At 42.3% G+C, this 16,157-nt stretch overlaps 1 protein-coding gene across 2 annotated transcripts in view; it reads left to right on the forward strand.

Moving 5' to 3' along the window:
• Positions 1 to 13,819, forward strand: part of LOC124113338 (bone morphogenetic protein receptor type-2-like) — a 97,103-nt gene extending 83,284 nt beyond the window's left edge. Inside the window, exons 8-9 of one of the 2 annotated variants that reach the window (XM_046473623.2) lie at positions 426 to 558; positions 5,197 to 13,819. In XM_046473623.2, coding sequence (XP_046329579.1) covers positions 426 to 558; positions 5,197 to 6,743 — 1,680 coding nt within the window. In that variant the 3' untranslated portion in view covers positions 6,744 to 13,819. Of the gene's footprint in view, positions 1 to 425; positions 559 to 3,770; positions 4,950 to 5,196 lie in introns of those variants that run through there. The other variant, XM_048382285.1, reaches the window with a different exon arrangement.
• The last annotated feature ends 2,338 nt before the right edge of the window (positions 13,820 to 16,157 follow it).

Consider the following 16,157-nt stretch of genomic DNA (forward strand, 5'->3'; position numbering starts at 1 on the left):
TATTGTATATGCTTACAGAAATAATGCTCATCAATCAAGCAGTCTCACACTCCCCCATGGAGATTCCTGTTTTGTATAGGCCCCTACTAACATGTCCTTGTACGAGACGACAACATGGTCAGGCTCCATGACTTGGTTGATTGTGTGTCATCATACACTGACATGGTTGGACGTTGCTCAAGATATCACTCACTGGTTTGTCTGTCTCTGAAAAGTTGGGTTACTACAAACACTCAATGAAGTGAATCTGGTGTTTAAAGCGTTCAGGCGTCATGTTGAAGACACAAGGTTGATGGTACAATGAGAAATATATATTTGGTGTCTCAAATACACTGTCTCATTCATACACTTAACAAGGAAAAGTTTTTGGAATTAAAGACGAACCTAGAGTGTTTACTTTATCATGTGAAATAATACTGTTGCAGGCTGTTCGATGCCTGAAAGAGACAATAGAAGATTGCTGGGACCCTGATGCTGAGGCACGACTGACTGCCCTCTGTGTGGAGGAAAGAATCTCAGACCTGATGACCACATGGGCACAGGACACAAAACACAGAGGTATGTCTACATGGGCACCGGGCACAGACGTATGTCTACATGGGCACAGGACACAAAACACAGAGGTATGTCTACATGGGCACAGGGCACAGAGGTATGTCTACATTGGCACAGGGCACAAAGGTATGTCTACATGGGCACAGGGCACAGAGGTATGTCTACATGGGCACAGGACACAGGACACAGGGGTATGTCTACATGGTCGAAGGACACAGAGGTATGTCTACATTGGCACAGGGCACAAAACAGAGGTATGTCTACATGGTCACAAGGCACAGAGGTATGTCTACATGCGCACAGGGCACAAAGGTATGTCTACATGGGCACAGGACACAGGGGTATGTCTACATGCGCACAGGGCACAGAGTTATGTCTACATGGGCACAGGGCACTGGGGTATGTCTACATGGGCACAGGACACAGAGGTATGTCTACATGGGCACAGAGGTATGTCTACATTGGCACAGGACACAGAGGTATGTCTACATGGGCACAGAGGTATGTCTACATGGACACAGGGCACAGGGGTATGTCTACATGGGCACAGGGCACAGGGGTATGTCTACATGGGCACAGGACACAGAGGTATGTCTACATGGACACAGAGGTATGTCTACATGGGCACAGGGCACAGGACACAGAGGTATGTCTACATGGGCACAGGACACAAAACACAGAGGTATGTCTACATGGGCACAGGGCACAGAGGTATGTCTACATTGGCACAGGGCACAGAGGTATGTCTACATTGGCACAGGGCACAAAGGTATGTCTACATGGGCACAGGGCACAGAGGTATGTCTACATTGGCACAGGGCACAGAGGTATGTCTACATAGGCACAGGACACAGGACACAGGGGTATGTCTACATTGGCACAGGGCACAGAGGTATGTCTACATGGGCACAGGGCACAGAGGTATGTCTACATTGGCACAGGGCACAGAGGTATGTCTACATTGGCACAGGGCACAGAGGTATGTCTACATGGTCGAAGGACACAGGGGTATGTCTGCATTGGCACAGGGCACAAAACAGAGGTATGTCTACATGGTCACAAGGCACAGAGGTATGTCTACATGCGCACAGGGCACAAAGGTATGTCTACATGGGCACAGGACACAGGGGTATGTCTACATGCGCACAGGGCACAGAGGTATGTCTACATGGGCACAGGGCACAGGGGTATGTCTACATGGGCACAGGACACAGAGGTATGTCTACATGGACACAGAGGTATGTCTACATGGGCACATGACACAGAGGTATGTCTACATGGGCACAGAGGTATGTCTACATGGGCACAGGGCACAGGGGTATGTCTACATGGGCACAGGGCACAGGGGTATGTCTACATGGGCACAGGACACAGAGGTATGTCTACATGGGCACAGAGGTATGTCTACATGGGCACAGGACACAGAGGTATGTCTTCATGGGCACAGGACACAGAGGTATGTCTACATGGGCACAGAGCACAGAGGTTTGTCTACATGGGCACAGGGCACAGGGGTATGTCTACATGGGCACAGAGCACAGAGGTTTGTCTTCATGGGCACAGAGGTATGTCTACATGGGCACAGGACACAGGGATATGTCTACATGGGCACAGGGGTATGTCTACATGGGCACAGGACACAGAGGTATGTCTACATGGGCACAGAGGTATGTTTACATGGGGACAGGGCACAGGGGTATGTCTACATGGGCACAGGACACAGGGGTATGTCTACATGGGCACAGGACACAGAGGTATGTCTACATGGGCACAGGGCACAGAGGTATGTCTACATGGGCACAGTGCACAGAGATATGTCTACATGGGCACAGGGCACAGAGGTATGTCTACATGGGCACAGGGCACAGAGGTATGTCTACATGGGCACAGGACACAGGGTATGTCTACATGGGCACAGGACACAGGGGTATGTCTACATGGGCACAGGGCACAGAGGTATGTCTACATGGGCACAGGGCACAGAGGTATGTCTACATGGACACAGAGGTATGTCTACATGGGCACAGGACACAGAGATATGTCTACATGGACACAGGGCATAGGTATGTCTACATGGGCACAGGGCACAGAGGTATGTCTACATGGGCACAGGGCACAGAGGTATGTCTACATTGGCACATGACACAGGTATGTCTAACTGGGCACAGGACACAGGTATGTCTACATGGGCACAGGGCACAGAGATATGTCTACATGGGCACAGTGCACAGAGATATGTCTTCATGGGCACAGGACACAGGGGTATGTCTACATGGGCACAGGGCACAGAGGTATGTCTACATGGGCACAGGACACAGGGGTATGTCTACATGGGCACAGAGGTATGTCTACATGGGCACAGGGGTATGTCTACATGGGCACAGGACACAGAGGTATGTCTACATGGGCACAGGGCACAGAGGTATGTCTACATGGGCACTGGGCACAGAGATATGTCTACATGGGCACAGGGCATAGGTATGTCTACATGGGCACAGGGCACAGAGGTATGTCTACATGGGCACAGGGCACAGAGGTATGTCTACATTGGCACATGACACAGGTATGTCTAACTGGACACAGGACACAGGTATGTCTACATGGGCACAGGGCACAGAGATATGTCTACATGGGCACAGTGCACAGAGATATGTCTACATGGGCACAGGACACAGGGGTATGTCTACATGGGCACAGGGCACAGAGGTATGTCTACATGGGCACAGGACACAGAGGTATGTCTACATTGGCACATGACACAGGTATGTCTAACTGGGCACAGGACACAGGTATGTCTACATTGGCACAGGGCACAGAGATATGTCTACATGGGCACAGTGCACAGAGATATGTCTTCATGGGCACAGGACACAGGGGTATGTCTACATGGGCACAGGGCACAGAGGTATGTCTACATGGGCACAGGACACAGGGGTATGTCTACATGGGCACAGAGGTATGTCTACATGGGCACAGGGGTATGTCTACATGGGCACAGGACACAGAGGTATGTCGACATGGGCACAGGGCACAGAGGTATGTCTACATGGGCACTGGGCACAGAGATATGTCTACATGGGCACAGGGCATAGGTATGTCTACATGGGCACAGGGCACAGAGGTATGTCTACATGGGCACAGGGCACAGAGGTATGTCTACATTGGCACATGACACAGGTATGTCTAACTGGACACAGGACACAGGTATGTCTACATGGGCACAGGGCACAGAGATATGTCTACATGGGCACAGTGCACAGAGATATGTCTACATGGGCACAGGACACAGGGGTATGTCTACATGGGCACAGGGCACAGAGGTATGTCTACATGGGCACAGGACACAGGGGTATGTCTACATGGGCACAGAGGTATGTCTACATGGGCACAGGGGTATGTCTACATGGGCACAGGACACAGAGGTATGTCTACATGGGCACAGGGCACAGAGGTATGTCTACATGGGCACAGTGAACAGAGATATGTCTACATGGGCACAGGGCACAGAGGTATGTCTACATGGGCACAGGGCACAGAGGTATGTCTACATGGGCACAGGACACAGGGTATGTCTACATGGGCACAGGACACAGGGGTATGTCTACATGGGCACAGGGCACAGAGGTATGTCTACATGGGCACAGGGCACAGAGGTATGTCTACATGGACACAGAGGTATGTCTACATGGGCACAGGACACAGAGATATGTCTACATGGGCACAGAGCACAGAGATATGTCCACATGGGCACAGGGCACAGAGATATGTCTACATGGGCACAGGGCATAGGTATGTCTACATGGGCACAGGGCACAGAGGTATGTCTACATGGGCACAGGGCACAGAGGTATGTCTACATTGGCACATGACACAGGTATGTCTAACTGGGCACAGGACACAGGTATGTCTACATGGGCACAGGGCACAGAGATATGTCTACATGGGCACAGTGCACAGAGATATGTCTACATGGGCACAGGACACAGGGGTATGTCTACATGGGCACAGGGCACAGAGGTATGTCTACATGGGCACAGGGCACAGGGGTATGTCTACATGGGCACAGAGGTATGTCTACATGGGCACAGGGGTATGTCTACATGGGCACAGGACACAGAGGTATGTCTACATGGGCACAGAGCACAGAGGTTTGTCTACATGGGCACAGGGCACAGAGATATGTCTACATGGGCACAGGGCACAGGGCACAAAGGTATGTCTACATGGGCACAGGGCACAGAGATATGTCTACATGGGCACAGTGCACAGAGATATGTCTACATGGGCACAGGACACAGGGGTTTGTCTACATGGGCAAAGGACACAGAGGTATGTCTACATGGGCACAGGACACAGAGGTATGTCTACATGGGCACAGGACACAAAACACAGAGGTATGTCTATGTTGGCACCGGGCACAGAGGTATGTCTATATGGGCACAGGACACAGAGGTATGTCCATATGGGCACAGGACACAGAGGTATGTCTACATGGACCAAGAAGCTGATTTAGTGTGACATTGTAACACATCATCAGCCGTCGGTTTGTCTGTTACAGGCCAGATTTTGTATTTGAGACTGTGGTGATACAAACTACATCATAAAAACGTCTAACTCACTCACTGTTATTTCTTCCGCCAGGTGTTACACCAACCATCAACCCCACAGTGAACATCACCTCGCAGGACTACTTGGGGAAATCCTCACAGGGACTGAATCATGATCAAAGTCACAACGTAGATCTGTATGCTGCCAACATGGTCGACTATCGATCCTCTGTAAGCTCTCCCACAGAGAACAGCAGTGCACCTCTCTTGGGAAATGGTGTTGTCAGAAATGGAGAAATTCCAAACTATAGTCAAAACCACAGAAGCTGGTACCAGGATCGGAGTGTGTCCGCATCCACCACGGAGACTGTTGTTCCAATCACACCAAGTGAATCAGATCCTCCACCAAAATCAAACAACATCACAATGGCCAGAAACAATGTAATCCTGCAGCCCCACCAGGGTCGGAACCCTACTGTGGCGAGGAACACCCACAAGCGAAGTGATGAGGAGCTGGCCGTCTCCGGCAACACACTGCTCGGGCCAGGGATGGAGGTGGCCAGTGTGAATCAGTTGAGCGAGAACACATATGACTCTGTCGGTGACAACCTAGAGACATCCTTGGTTCAGAATGATGCCCTGAACCAGCATAGAAATCCGCCAATTCCCTACTTACAGAATCAGGTTCAAGTCCCTGCAGTTCGACCCAAAGTTGCCAATGTGCCCGGGAACGGAGTTCCATATAGACATCTTAATGAGGGAAAATCTCTTCGTGAAAAAATTGGTAAATTTATCAAACCGAAAGAACTTGGCTTAAAACTAAGTTCCTGGAATTTCTTCGGACTCAAGAGTAATTCACGTAATCAAAGTTCGATGAATCTGGAACAGGATCACAGCCAATCAAATCACAGTGTCAATGAGGACAGCTCTGGTCTCCTGAATCAGGCAAATACGCTGCCCAAGACAGTGGTGCAACCAGTGCAGACAGAAATATGCTTACAAAATGGTCACGCGTTTGTCCGCCCCAGTAATCTGGCCCTGCAGGAGATGCCCTTGGCTCACAGGCAGAGTGAGGCCGCAGGGTCCTCATCGGAGGGGAGGTACCCTGAAAACAGACTGGGATTTGCAGAAGTAGGGGTGGCAAAACTCAAAAACTCCAGTGTTGGACAGCAGTCTGTTGTCCGACTGAAAGGCACCGGGCAGTCAAAGAGCACATCAGACTTGAGCCCTGCACATAATGGCAAGTCAAGGTGGCAGGAGACTAAATTATATGACATTGCTGATGGACAGAAGAGACGTCCAACTTCTCTGTCGTTGCGTGGACATAACTATGCTTCACAACCAAATCCTTATGTCGTAGTTGGACCTACTAGCATGGGCAGTTCAGCACCAAATGTTGCCCTGAAACCGCCTGATGAAAACTCAGATCCCAGTGAAAAAATCAAGAAGCGTATCAAAACGCCAGTGAATATGAAGAAGGGGCGATTTTCTCTGTATGATGATAGGCTGATGTGTCAAGGCATAGATGAATGTGTACAAAACAATACAGGCAATGGTTTAAAGAAGACCAGTCTCAGTCTTCATCAGTTGAAGCAGTCAGATATCATAGAAGTCACAGGATCCCAACCACAGCTTGTCTGATTGGATTACCTCCCATTAATGTGGATTATCTCCCTTGGATACATGTAATTCTGAACTCAGACTGAAGAGAACTTAAGTGTCAGTCATTTATGACTCATTTGGCCTATTATGAATTGCTATAACTATTCTTAGATGCATTTTGAACTAATTTTTCTTGTTCAAGTATAACAATTAGGTGGTTAAGACAGTTACATGACTATTTATCTGTTGAATTACTGATTGTATTATTCTGCTTGCATGTTAGATTTTCTAAAGTTTTATCATATTTTTGAACAAACAATTAACCACGGTATTATTCAAAAGATTTAAGTTTCATAAATACTATTCTTAGTTGTAAATTATCAATATTTGCTGAGGTATGTGTTTATTTTTTCAGTGTGGAGTGATTAAAAATATAAGTCACACCTACCACTAGTTTGACAGTGTAGCAAATAATGATTGTCTCAGCAAAGGAAGCAACTGCAATCTTTTTCTCAAATTGTTTAATGTTTTTCAACGCACATATTAACTGCTGAATAGGAAATATATATGATGTAAACTTAATTTTATAGGATGATATCATGTCTCTCATGGCTTCGATGTTTTAGGGGAGGCTATCATTGTTCAATGCAATTCTGCATGTTTGAAGCTAGTTTAGATCTGTATGGACCATACACTGTCAATGTTCCAAATTAAGTGGAGCCTGGGGCACTAGAAGTTTGTTCCCATAGTGATCTGTTATATTTAAAATAGGATTACAACAGTTAAGGACCCCGTGACTTTCATTCTTAGTTTCGAGCACTGACTGTGAACTACCAGGCAAATTGAATGTAAGTTTTATATCATTAGTCTTACCATTGTATACCCTGATTCAATTTGAAATATATAGTTCAATGTTGCGTTCATTTTTGTCTTGACAACAACTGTCTTGTTTGTGTGTGGAATAAGGTCTTATTTATTTTCGATCCCTCTGTACTAGACAATGTCTGTAACACAGCATACCTTTTGAGACACCATACCATGATGAGGATGTGGGATGACCCAACTTCATTTTGAAAACATCCACCATTTGTATGATATTTGTATCACATTCATAAACTTATTATGATTTGTTGCAAGGAATCTGAAAATAACTTATACTTGTCACAATTATATACTCTTAAAATGATAATGGTATATAAATGTCTTTCAAGCATGGCATTAGATGTTATATGTGTTTCAAGTTGAAAGTACGTACAATAAGTCACATACTCATGATTATCTTGTGCTTATTATGGCATTGTCTGCTGTGATTTCATCTATTTTATTCCTTTGTACACAATTTCAAACCACAAAAATACAACTTCCAAATTTCACCGTTATTTTGCGTTTAGTTTACATTTTACACGTTTCTGTCCGTTCAACATATACCTTTAAAACCACTTGGATGTCTATTGCTTATAATTACATCATCTGGATTTACATGCACCCTTCTACAGGAGAGAAAAATACAAGCAAATCTTTATACATATCTTAATCTGATAATCATTGTCTTGTTACTTGTCCTGTTTGGCAAGAATGTAAGTTTATGTAGCAAGTAGGGCGAAGTATCAGTCCAAGAGCCAGATGAAGGGTGTGCTCCCATGTTATGAACCATTATGATGATGCCACACGATTGTTCTTGCCGTTCACTCTGAGCCGGGGCTTTACTGGCCATTCTGAATGTGCATTTTAAATAATTAACCCTGATGCAACCACACATCATTATGCAAAATTATAGAGAGATTATGTGTCAACCAAAGCATGGTTGAAGTCTCAGAAATCAGTTGAATCTGTAGATTCCAGGAGTACAATCAGCTCCCGGAATCAAGGTTCTCATGATTTCGCACGAGTACTGGGTAAATGTGGAATGCTGACACCGTAATAGGTCATCTTAAGCAGTTACTTTGTGTTTCTAAAGCCAGACCAATATATTTTTTGTGGTCAATCGTTTATTTGTTAATAATGTAATTACGATTCATTTGGTTAAAAGTTAAGTTTCTGTAAGCAAAAATATAATCGTTTACAAAAATGTGAACTCAGAAAGATGTGAAAGAAGTACCGGTATGTCAATCAAGGATATTTAATTTTCTTACTTTCAAAATATGTTTGGAGTTTCTGTTTGAGAATATATATGTCTGGCATTGTTACATTATGTCACCTCAGAAAGAAGGGAAATCATGACATGACTTCAGTATGAAAGAGTATCATTTTCCGTTAATCTTAGGGACAAGGGCTAGCTAGTTTCAGTTTCTAAACAAATCAAAAGGCTGGGAATGTGTAATATGCGTAAGCGATACTGTGCTATTGCTGACCCTGCAAATAAATGTCTATCATATTGGATACGTTCAGAAGATAAAAGGCACACTGTTAGTGATACTATCATTCAGGTATTCCTGGAAGCTGGACATGGCAGCTGTATAACAATTTTAGCAAAAGACAATATCTCAAACACTTGGGTCTCTTAAAAATACCAAATGAAGGGGAAAATTGGAAATGGGAGTCCCATCTCTTTTGTTGCTGACTGCATAACATTTCTGCCCTCTTTAGCTCATTCTGTTTGGGATCATGACTCTATGGCTCTCCTGCCCTACCACATACAAAGCTGAGAAATTGAAAAATTGCATTTAGTTTTTTTCTCGCCGACCCTCCAGACTACCATATTTGCCGTAGGAAGCGCCCTGCTCCAATAAGCGCCCCCTGACCCAATCCCAGACCAATCTGTCAGTTATCTTGTAAACCCTCCCATCCAAGATAGAAAATGTACTGGATGGTCCATATTTTCTTGTTTGCATTATAGATTTTTTATAATTTGAATAATAGATTTGTTTACTGCATCTCGATCTCTGAAAACATATTGAAGTTATATATGTTATTTATAAGTGCCCCGGTCAATATCTAGGCACCCAAGATGCTTATTACAGCAAATACGGTAATTCTTTCACATGCGAGCATTGCAAAATAAGTGACTTTAGAAAAAATGTTTTTTTGCCATTTTGCATGCAAAACAAATGAATTCTAGCAGTGTGTATGCAGGAGTTTAGCCATAAAGATATGTTAGATCATAGACAAGGACAAAGGTAAACATTGATTTGTGTAGTCCTCTTTGTGTCCAGTTTGTGTTATTGTGTGTCCTACAAAGGGGACTTTGTTCTCGGAGTGTTCATGCTTCAGTGCTATATTTATCATTCCTCTCTCATTTCGTGACCAATCACAGGTGAAATGTTAAGTCATTGGAGGACGAATTACTATTGACACGAAAGTCATATCCACTTGGTGTTAGAGATTATTTTAAGGGAACAATACGAGATATATTGGCCACAAGTACCAGTCTCTATCTGTCCCATGTTGTTTTATGTTTATGTTGCAATGTCCTCTGCTTAACAGCATCAAATGAGGCATCTTGTTATGGTTTAATTGCTTGTTATAATGTGGCTGTAAGTCATTGTATGTGATTGACTGACTTGATTTTCATTTTTAAACAGTTAAAGCCTAGCTTTGTTAGTTGTTTATCAAAGAAGACGACACTTGGGATAAGTGTGTATACTACTGTTGGGAAATATGCATCTTCAAAGATGAGCATGACCAATATGTTCTATAAATTTGTCACATAGATCTGCCTACTCTAATGTTAATTGAGTGGGGAAAAAACATTTATTTTTGGTGAGATCTCATTATGACTTAATACACAGTTTTTTCAACTTTATTACCTAACAAGCAGACCACACAACATGCATTATTGCTCTCTAATTACGATTTTTTATTTAACGCATATTTCAGGTTTGCCCAAAGTACTCAAAGCTCAAAAAAAGTCTTCATTTTGGAATTCTCAGAGAACGCTGTCTCGTCTCCTCAGTTGTTTGCTCCTGCTTGTTAGAGAATACTATAACAAGGATCAGCCTCTGACTGGCTGGATTTAAGTGTATGTGAGCCGTACTTCAATTATGGAAACATTGCTTTCCCATAATTTGCATTCAAACTATTCTGGACTATGCTGAGACATTATGGTGAATAATGGAGTAGGCGCATGTGGCTGTATTAGGGACCAGTTTAAAAGTTCCATGTCAGATAAAAGTCTTAATTCTGTAAGTTAAGTTTAGGGGTGGGCGGGGGTAGGGTTGGGGGCGGTTGATGGCCCTGCAAGTTTTCTATCCGACAAAATCACCTTACCTGATTACTCAGTGTTTTATATAGTAACTAAACTAAACCGATCCTATTTTCACTCCTATGCTGTTCACAAACACAACCAGTCTTCCACAAGGTAGGGTTTTGTCATGGCCGGCAATAGTGGTAAGTCCATCTAGTACAGTAAATAAACTTCAGCTGATAAACATTCTGAAAAAACAGAGGAAAACACATTAATGCATGACAAAAGTGGCCACGAAACTCCGGACAATATTTTCTGAGTTTTTTGGGGGGTAAGGGGAGGTCTGCTTCATAACTTGAGGAATGAATTTTTTACCCAACATCAAACTTTTGAACTGGTCCCTTATTTTGGCTTCTTCAAGATCTTATTATTAAAGAAATTAATAACGAGGAATCTGGAATATCCTTTAAGTTAATTGCAAGCAAAAGCAAACATATTTTCTCAAAATTCATTGAACTGAGTCAAATGTAATTTTCGTTACGTAGATGTGTTTGGTAGTATACAATGAATATTTTGGTGTGCACTAATACCATGGATGCCTACTTCCCATTTTCTGCGTTGGTCCTGTGTTTAGAGGGTTCATTGCTAGAAGTATCGGCAACATGAAACTGATTTACCCCCTGCTATTGGAGGGGGGACATGCTGGCTATATATTTGATGCATGTATGTGTAGTCTAGTCACATAGTGTCGATCATTGTTTTTGTGTAACTGACAGCCACTGCTAAGCGGTTATTAACATTGTTGTGTAATATTATTTATGTATAATGCCTATAGCTTTCAATGGCGTGTGTTACAATTCGTATCACATGTTTGTCTATGCATTATAATGTATATGTTGATAAGCATATTTCTTATTTCCATATGCATTTTAATAGTTTGCTATGTGTATTCCATTGTGCATTATACATACCTTATCCACTGACAGGAAACTACATCAGTGAGATTCTTCACAATAACCATGTCCTTTGTAAATCTTGTACACATTAACAACCATGTTGATTCATAACATTTCATTATTACCTGATGCACTTGAGGTATATCAATGATGTTGTATAATAATAATTATCATGAAGTACTTGTCACTGATCTTAATCTATGTATTTGAAGGAAATATATCCACTCTGAGAACATTTTCAACCCAAGCATGTGGATAATTCATAGTGCCATGATTTACAATATAGTGAAAAGTAATTGTTTGTGCTGTTTAATCAAAGTGTTGATATGATGATGTGGCATTGGTAAGTTCCAATTGTTTTGTGTTCTTTCCAAATTACAGTGCTTTATACTGAAAGGGAAATATGATTTTATTATGCTTTCATAATTTGTTTAGTTTTGTCCTTCATTGTGATAAATGTTGATGAAGGCAGACTGTAAGAAGGTAAAATTGAATAAGCACTGTTAAACAATAGATAGGTATATGATAAAGATTATGTAAAGAGTTGCATTTGTATGAGTGTTGATTAAGCACTGTTAACCATATAGATAGGTATATGATACAGAGGTGATTGTAAAGAGATACTTTGTATAAGCTCGTTGTAAGGTGTTTTGTGTTTCTGATGTTTGAGGATAATGTCATTTGTCAGACTAGAACAAACTGCTTAATAGAAGCACTCCTCTCAATGTCTGGGAGTGATTAAAAACATGTTTAATCTTTTAGGAGATTTTTTATTGATTTTTTAGACCAAAGTCCAAATTGTCATGCCCAAGAATTGCCTGCTGTACTTTCAGTTACACACTAAACAAGTTCATATGCAGTACTGGTACTCCTATCTTTTGAAAAGGGATGAAGTATTTCACATCTGGATTAAACCTAGCATAGTTATGCAATCTAAACCTTTCAGACATTGCTTCTTGTATTCCAAAGTAAGATATTGTTGAAATTAGTGTTCCAATCAAATTTGTTCTCTTTCGTGTTCATTAAGCCATAATCATGTGATGTTATTGTTTACTTCCAAGTCGTGAAAGTCAATACAGTCAGTTTGAGTTGTTGAATCATGTAGCTGCGTTGAATGTAGTAGGTTGACTGTATGTAGATAATGTTTTGGATGTGATCCAGTTACAGTTAGTCATCAATTGAAAGAACCATGAAAATGAAACTAATATTTCTGAAAAGATCTTTTTAGGGACTTGCAAATAAATATCAGTGGAGGATGGAGAGAATTGGAACAGTATCTCCAAAGGGTTGGTAGGGGTTGGGATAGAATAAAAGGGAAAGTCTCTTTATCTTAACATATTGGTAACATTTGTAAGATTTAGGTCCCAGGGAGAGAAACAATGAACAAGAATGCCTTTGTACCTCACCCTGTATCAAGAATGACCAGTCCCTGACCTCCTCAACAGAATCCTTTAGGCCTACAGTATTTCCTATACAAATATATGAATGGGAAGGGTTCTACGACCATGTCTGGATTTAGAAGTATGGTTGAGGCGATATGTAAGAAGTGACATGGCAGTAGTTATGATATTGGTAGAAGTTCAAAATGCACCATTGAAATATGGATTTTGTACAGATTTGAGAGCTGGGATGTGATATTTTCCTGTCAACTGTGTTTAGCTGGAACACAGAATAGTATTTATATGTCTGATTACCTAAATTCATTCTTCACAATGGGGGTTGTCTCAAAATTTGCCATGCTATTTAGGAACTGTTATTTTCAGTTACAGAAAAGAACTCGTTTGTATAACATATTTAGAGATTATAATACCAGGTTTCATCATTAGACCACACCTGTATTCATATTCTTACATCCACATTAAATGCCATGGTAATGTTTGAGATGACCCGTGGGTGCTGTGACCTGATGGCTGACATGTTGACCATCATCTAAGCTGTCAACATTTGCATCTATGCTATGTACCTTACCGTGCTTCTTATGCTTCTCTTTGTCACAAGTGGAGCATTTTGGCAATAAAATTGCATCTTCCTGAAAACTGTGTTTTTTGTCATTACTTGTCTGTTCATTGATTAATGGAACACTTAGGAATATTCCATGTACATCGGATTGGCCTGTTGATGTTTTAGTCTGGACCAGACAAACCATTGGTTGATATTATTAACCACATCCCAGATTGATGCATTCATCATCCACTTTCTACCAAGTCATTTAGCCTGACCAACCAATCGAATTTGGTAACCAATTGTGACAAGCAATAGAGTACTAAGGATCTGTTCTACTGGAGAATACACCAAGAACCATCAACTTTACAAATAATATTCTCTGAAAAGCTCTGAGACTTGTGACCAGTTATTCAAGATTATCAATGGGCTATTTTGCCCATTTATTTCTCAATTCATTATATACTGGGATTAACAGTGTATATTGTAGCTGTCTTCATGTCATTGGTGAGGAATACAACCTTTGTCTATCTTCTATTCAGAATTGGAAATTGTGTGTGTGAAAAGTTGCAAGAAAAGCTAATCAGTAGGTACTGTGATTGACTCTTGTCACAGGTCAAAGTCACCAGAGTTACAAGGATGTTTTGTTGTTGTTTAAATCGGCACCCAGTAATATACCACCTATGTTGTCAAAGTCTTGCCACTCCTGAGTTAATCTTAATTAATGCATCCAAACCTTGTACATGTCATGATAGTGAAATCTAAAAACATCTTCCTCTTTTCAAAAATTGTTTATTATTTGTTTTGGAACATTACTTCCCTCCAAATGTAATAAGATTTTGCCATTCAACGTTAATGTCACTACAAGCTGCTCAGACACTGTCACCATATATAAGGTATATGTGAATTCTGTCAGAGACCGTATACCAGTATATGGTCTCAGAGTCTGTATATTGACAAAATATATGTAACTGGGTGGTATTCGGGATTTCAAAGCTTAATTCTGTAAATTGAAAAAAAATTCGATGTTTTCGGTTAATATACTGGAACTGGATGGTATTAAAAAACTCAGGATATCAAAGTATTTTCTAAATTGAATAGAAACGTGACCAACCAACATTGTTTGTTCATAAAATATACTGAACCACAAGAGAAACGTCACCCCATGTAACATTGCATGAAAAGTTGTCATTTAAATATGTGTAATTTTTGTTAAAAAATAAGTTTCTAAAATGTAACATTACCTTGTCCGAAAAAATGAAATTTGATAATAAAAAAACAAAGCAGATGACAATAAAACCGATCGCCCAGACGCATCACAGCAACGGCCATGGTAACCCGATGCACGCGAGTTCCGTGCAAATTGAAATGCACATGCGTTCCCCAATTTCTTGTCTTATAAAAATCCACCCAGATCAGATAATATTCATTCCTTATTGAATTGCAACCACATGCCAAGATTGACAAGAAATCAGCGACACCAAGCCCTTGAACGATTGCAAGCTGGACAAACCGCCCGGCAAGTAGCCAATGCATTTCAAGTCCACTAATTACTATATACAGGATCCAGCAACGGTACCAGACCACAAACACTACAGATGACCAACCACGTAGTGGAAGACCAAGGGTCACCACCCGACGTCAGGATCGTCAGATTGTGCGACAGCATTTTGAAGATCGCTTTGTAACTGCTGCGGAAACTACTCGACAGACCATGGAGACACACCAGCGACACATTAGTGCGGACACCGTGCGTCGACGATTGACTAGCAGGCACCTCCACTGTCACAGGCCACACCGAACACCCATTCTGACACCACGTCATCGCTGGGACCGGTAAGTGAGCAACACAGCACCAGCAGCGGAGAAGAGTCCTCAGATGAGAGCCGTTACTGTACCTCAACAGCAGATGGCAGAAAGAGAGAGAGTCCGGCGACGACAGGATGCTTGTATTGTTGAGAGAGACTCGTGGGGTGGTCCGAGCATCATGGTGTGGTGTGGAATTGGTCTTGCACTGAGGGTCAGTCCTGTGGTCTTCCAGAACATCGGTCTTTGGAGAGGCAATGGTGTCACAGCAGCTCAGTACATTGATCAAGTCTTGAGCCCACACGCCATACCTCATTTGGCACGTCGCCGCACTCAGTCCCAATTTAAATCCCATTGAGCACCTGTGGGACGAGATTCAAAGACGGCTGAATGACGCCCGACCAAGGCCAACAATTGCAGCTGTACTGCGTCAGGCGTTCCTCAGAGTGTAGGCTCAAGTGCCTATGGCCTTCATCAACCGCCTCATCCATTCCATGTATCGACCTTGCACGGCAGTCATCAATGCACATAGCGGACACACGAGATACTGACTTTTGATGCCATTTTCTCAGAGACAAGTGTTGTGTTTCACTTTAAGAACATTTGACACCTTAATTTCAACCTTGA

Source organism: Haliotis rufescens, unplaced genomic scaffold (genome assembly GCF_023055435.1).
Source record: "Haliotis rufescens isolate VD_foot unplaced genomic scaffold, xgHalRufe1.0.p SCAF_4, whole genome shotgun sequence".
Lineage (NCBI taxonomy): Eukaryota > Metazoa > Mollusca > Gastropoda > Lepetellida > Haliotidae > Haliotis > Haliotis rufescens.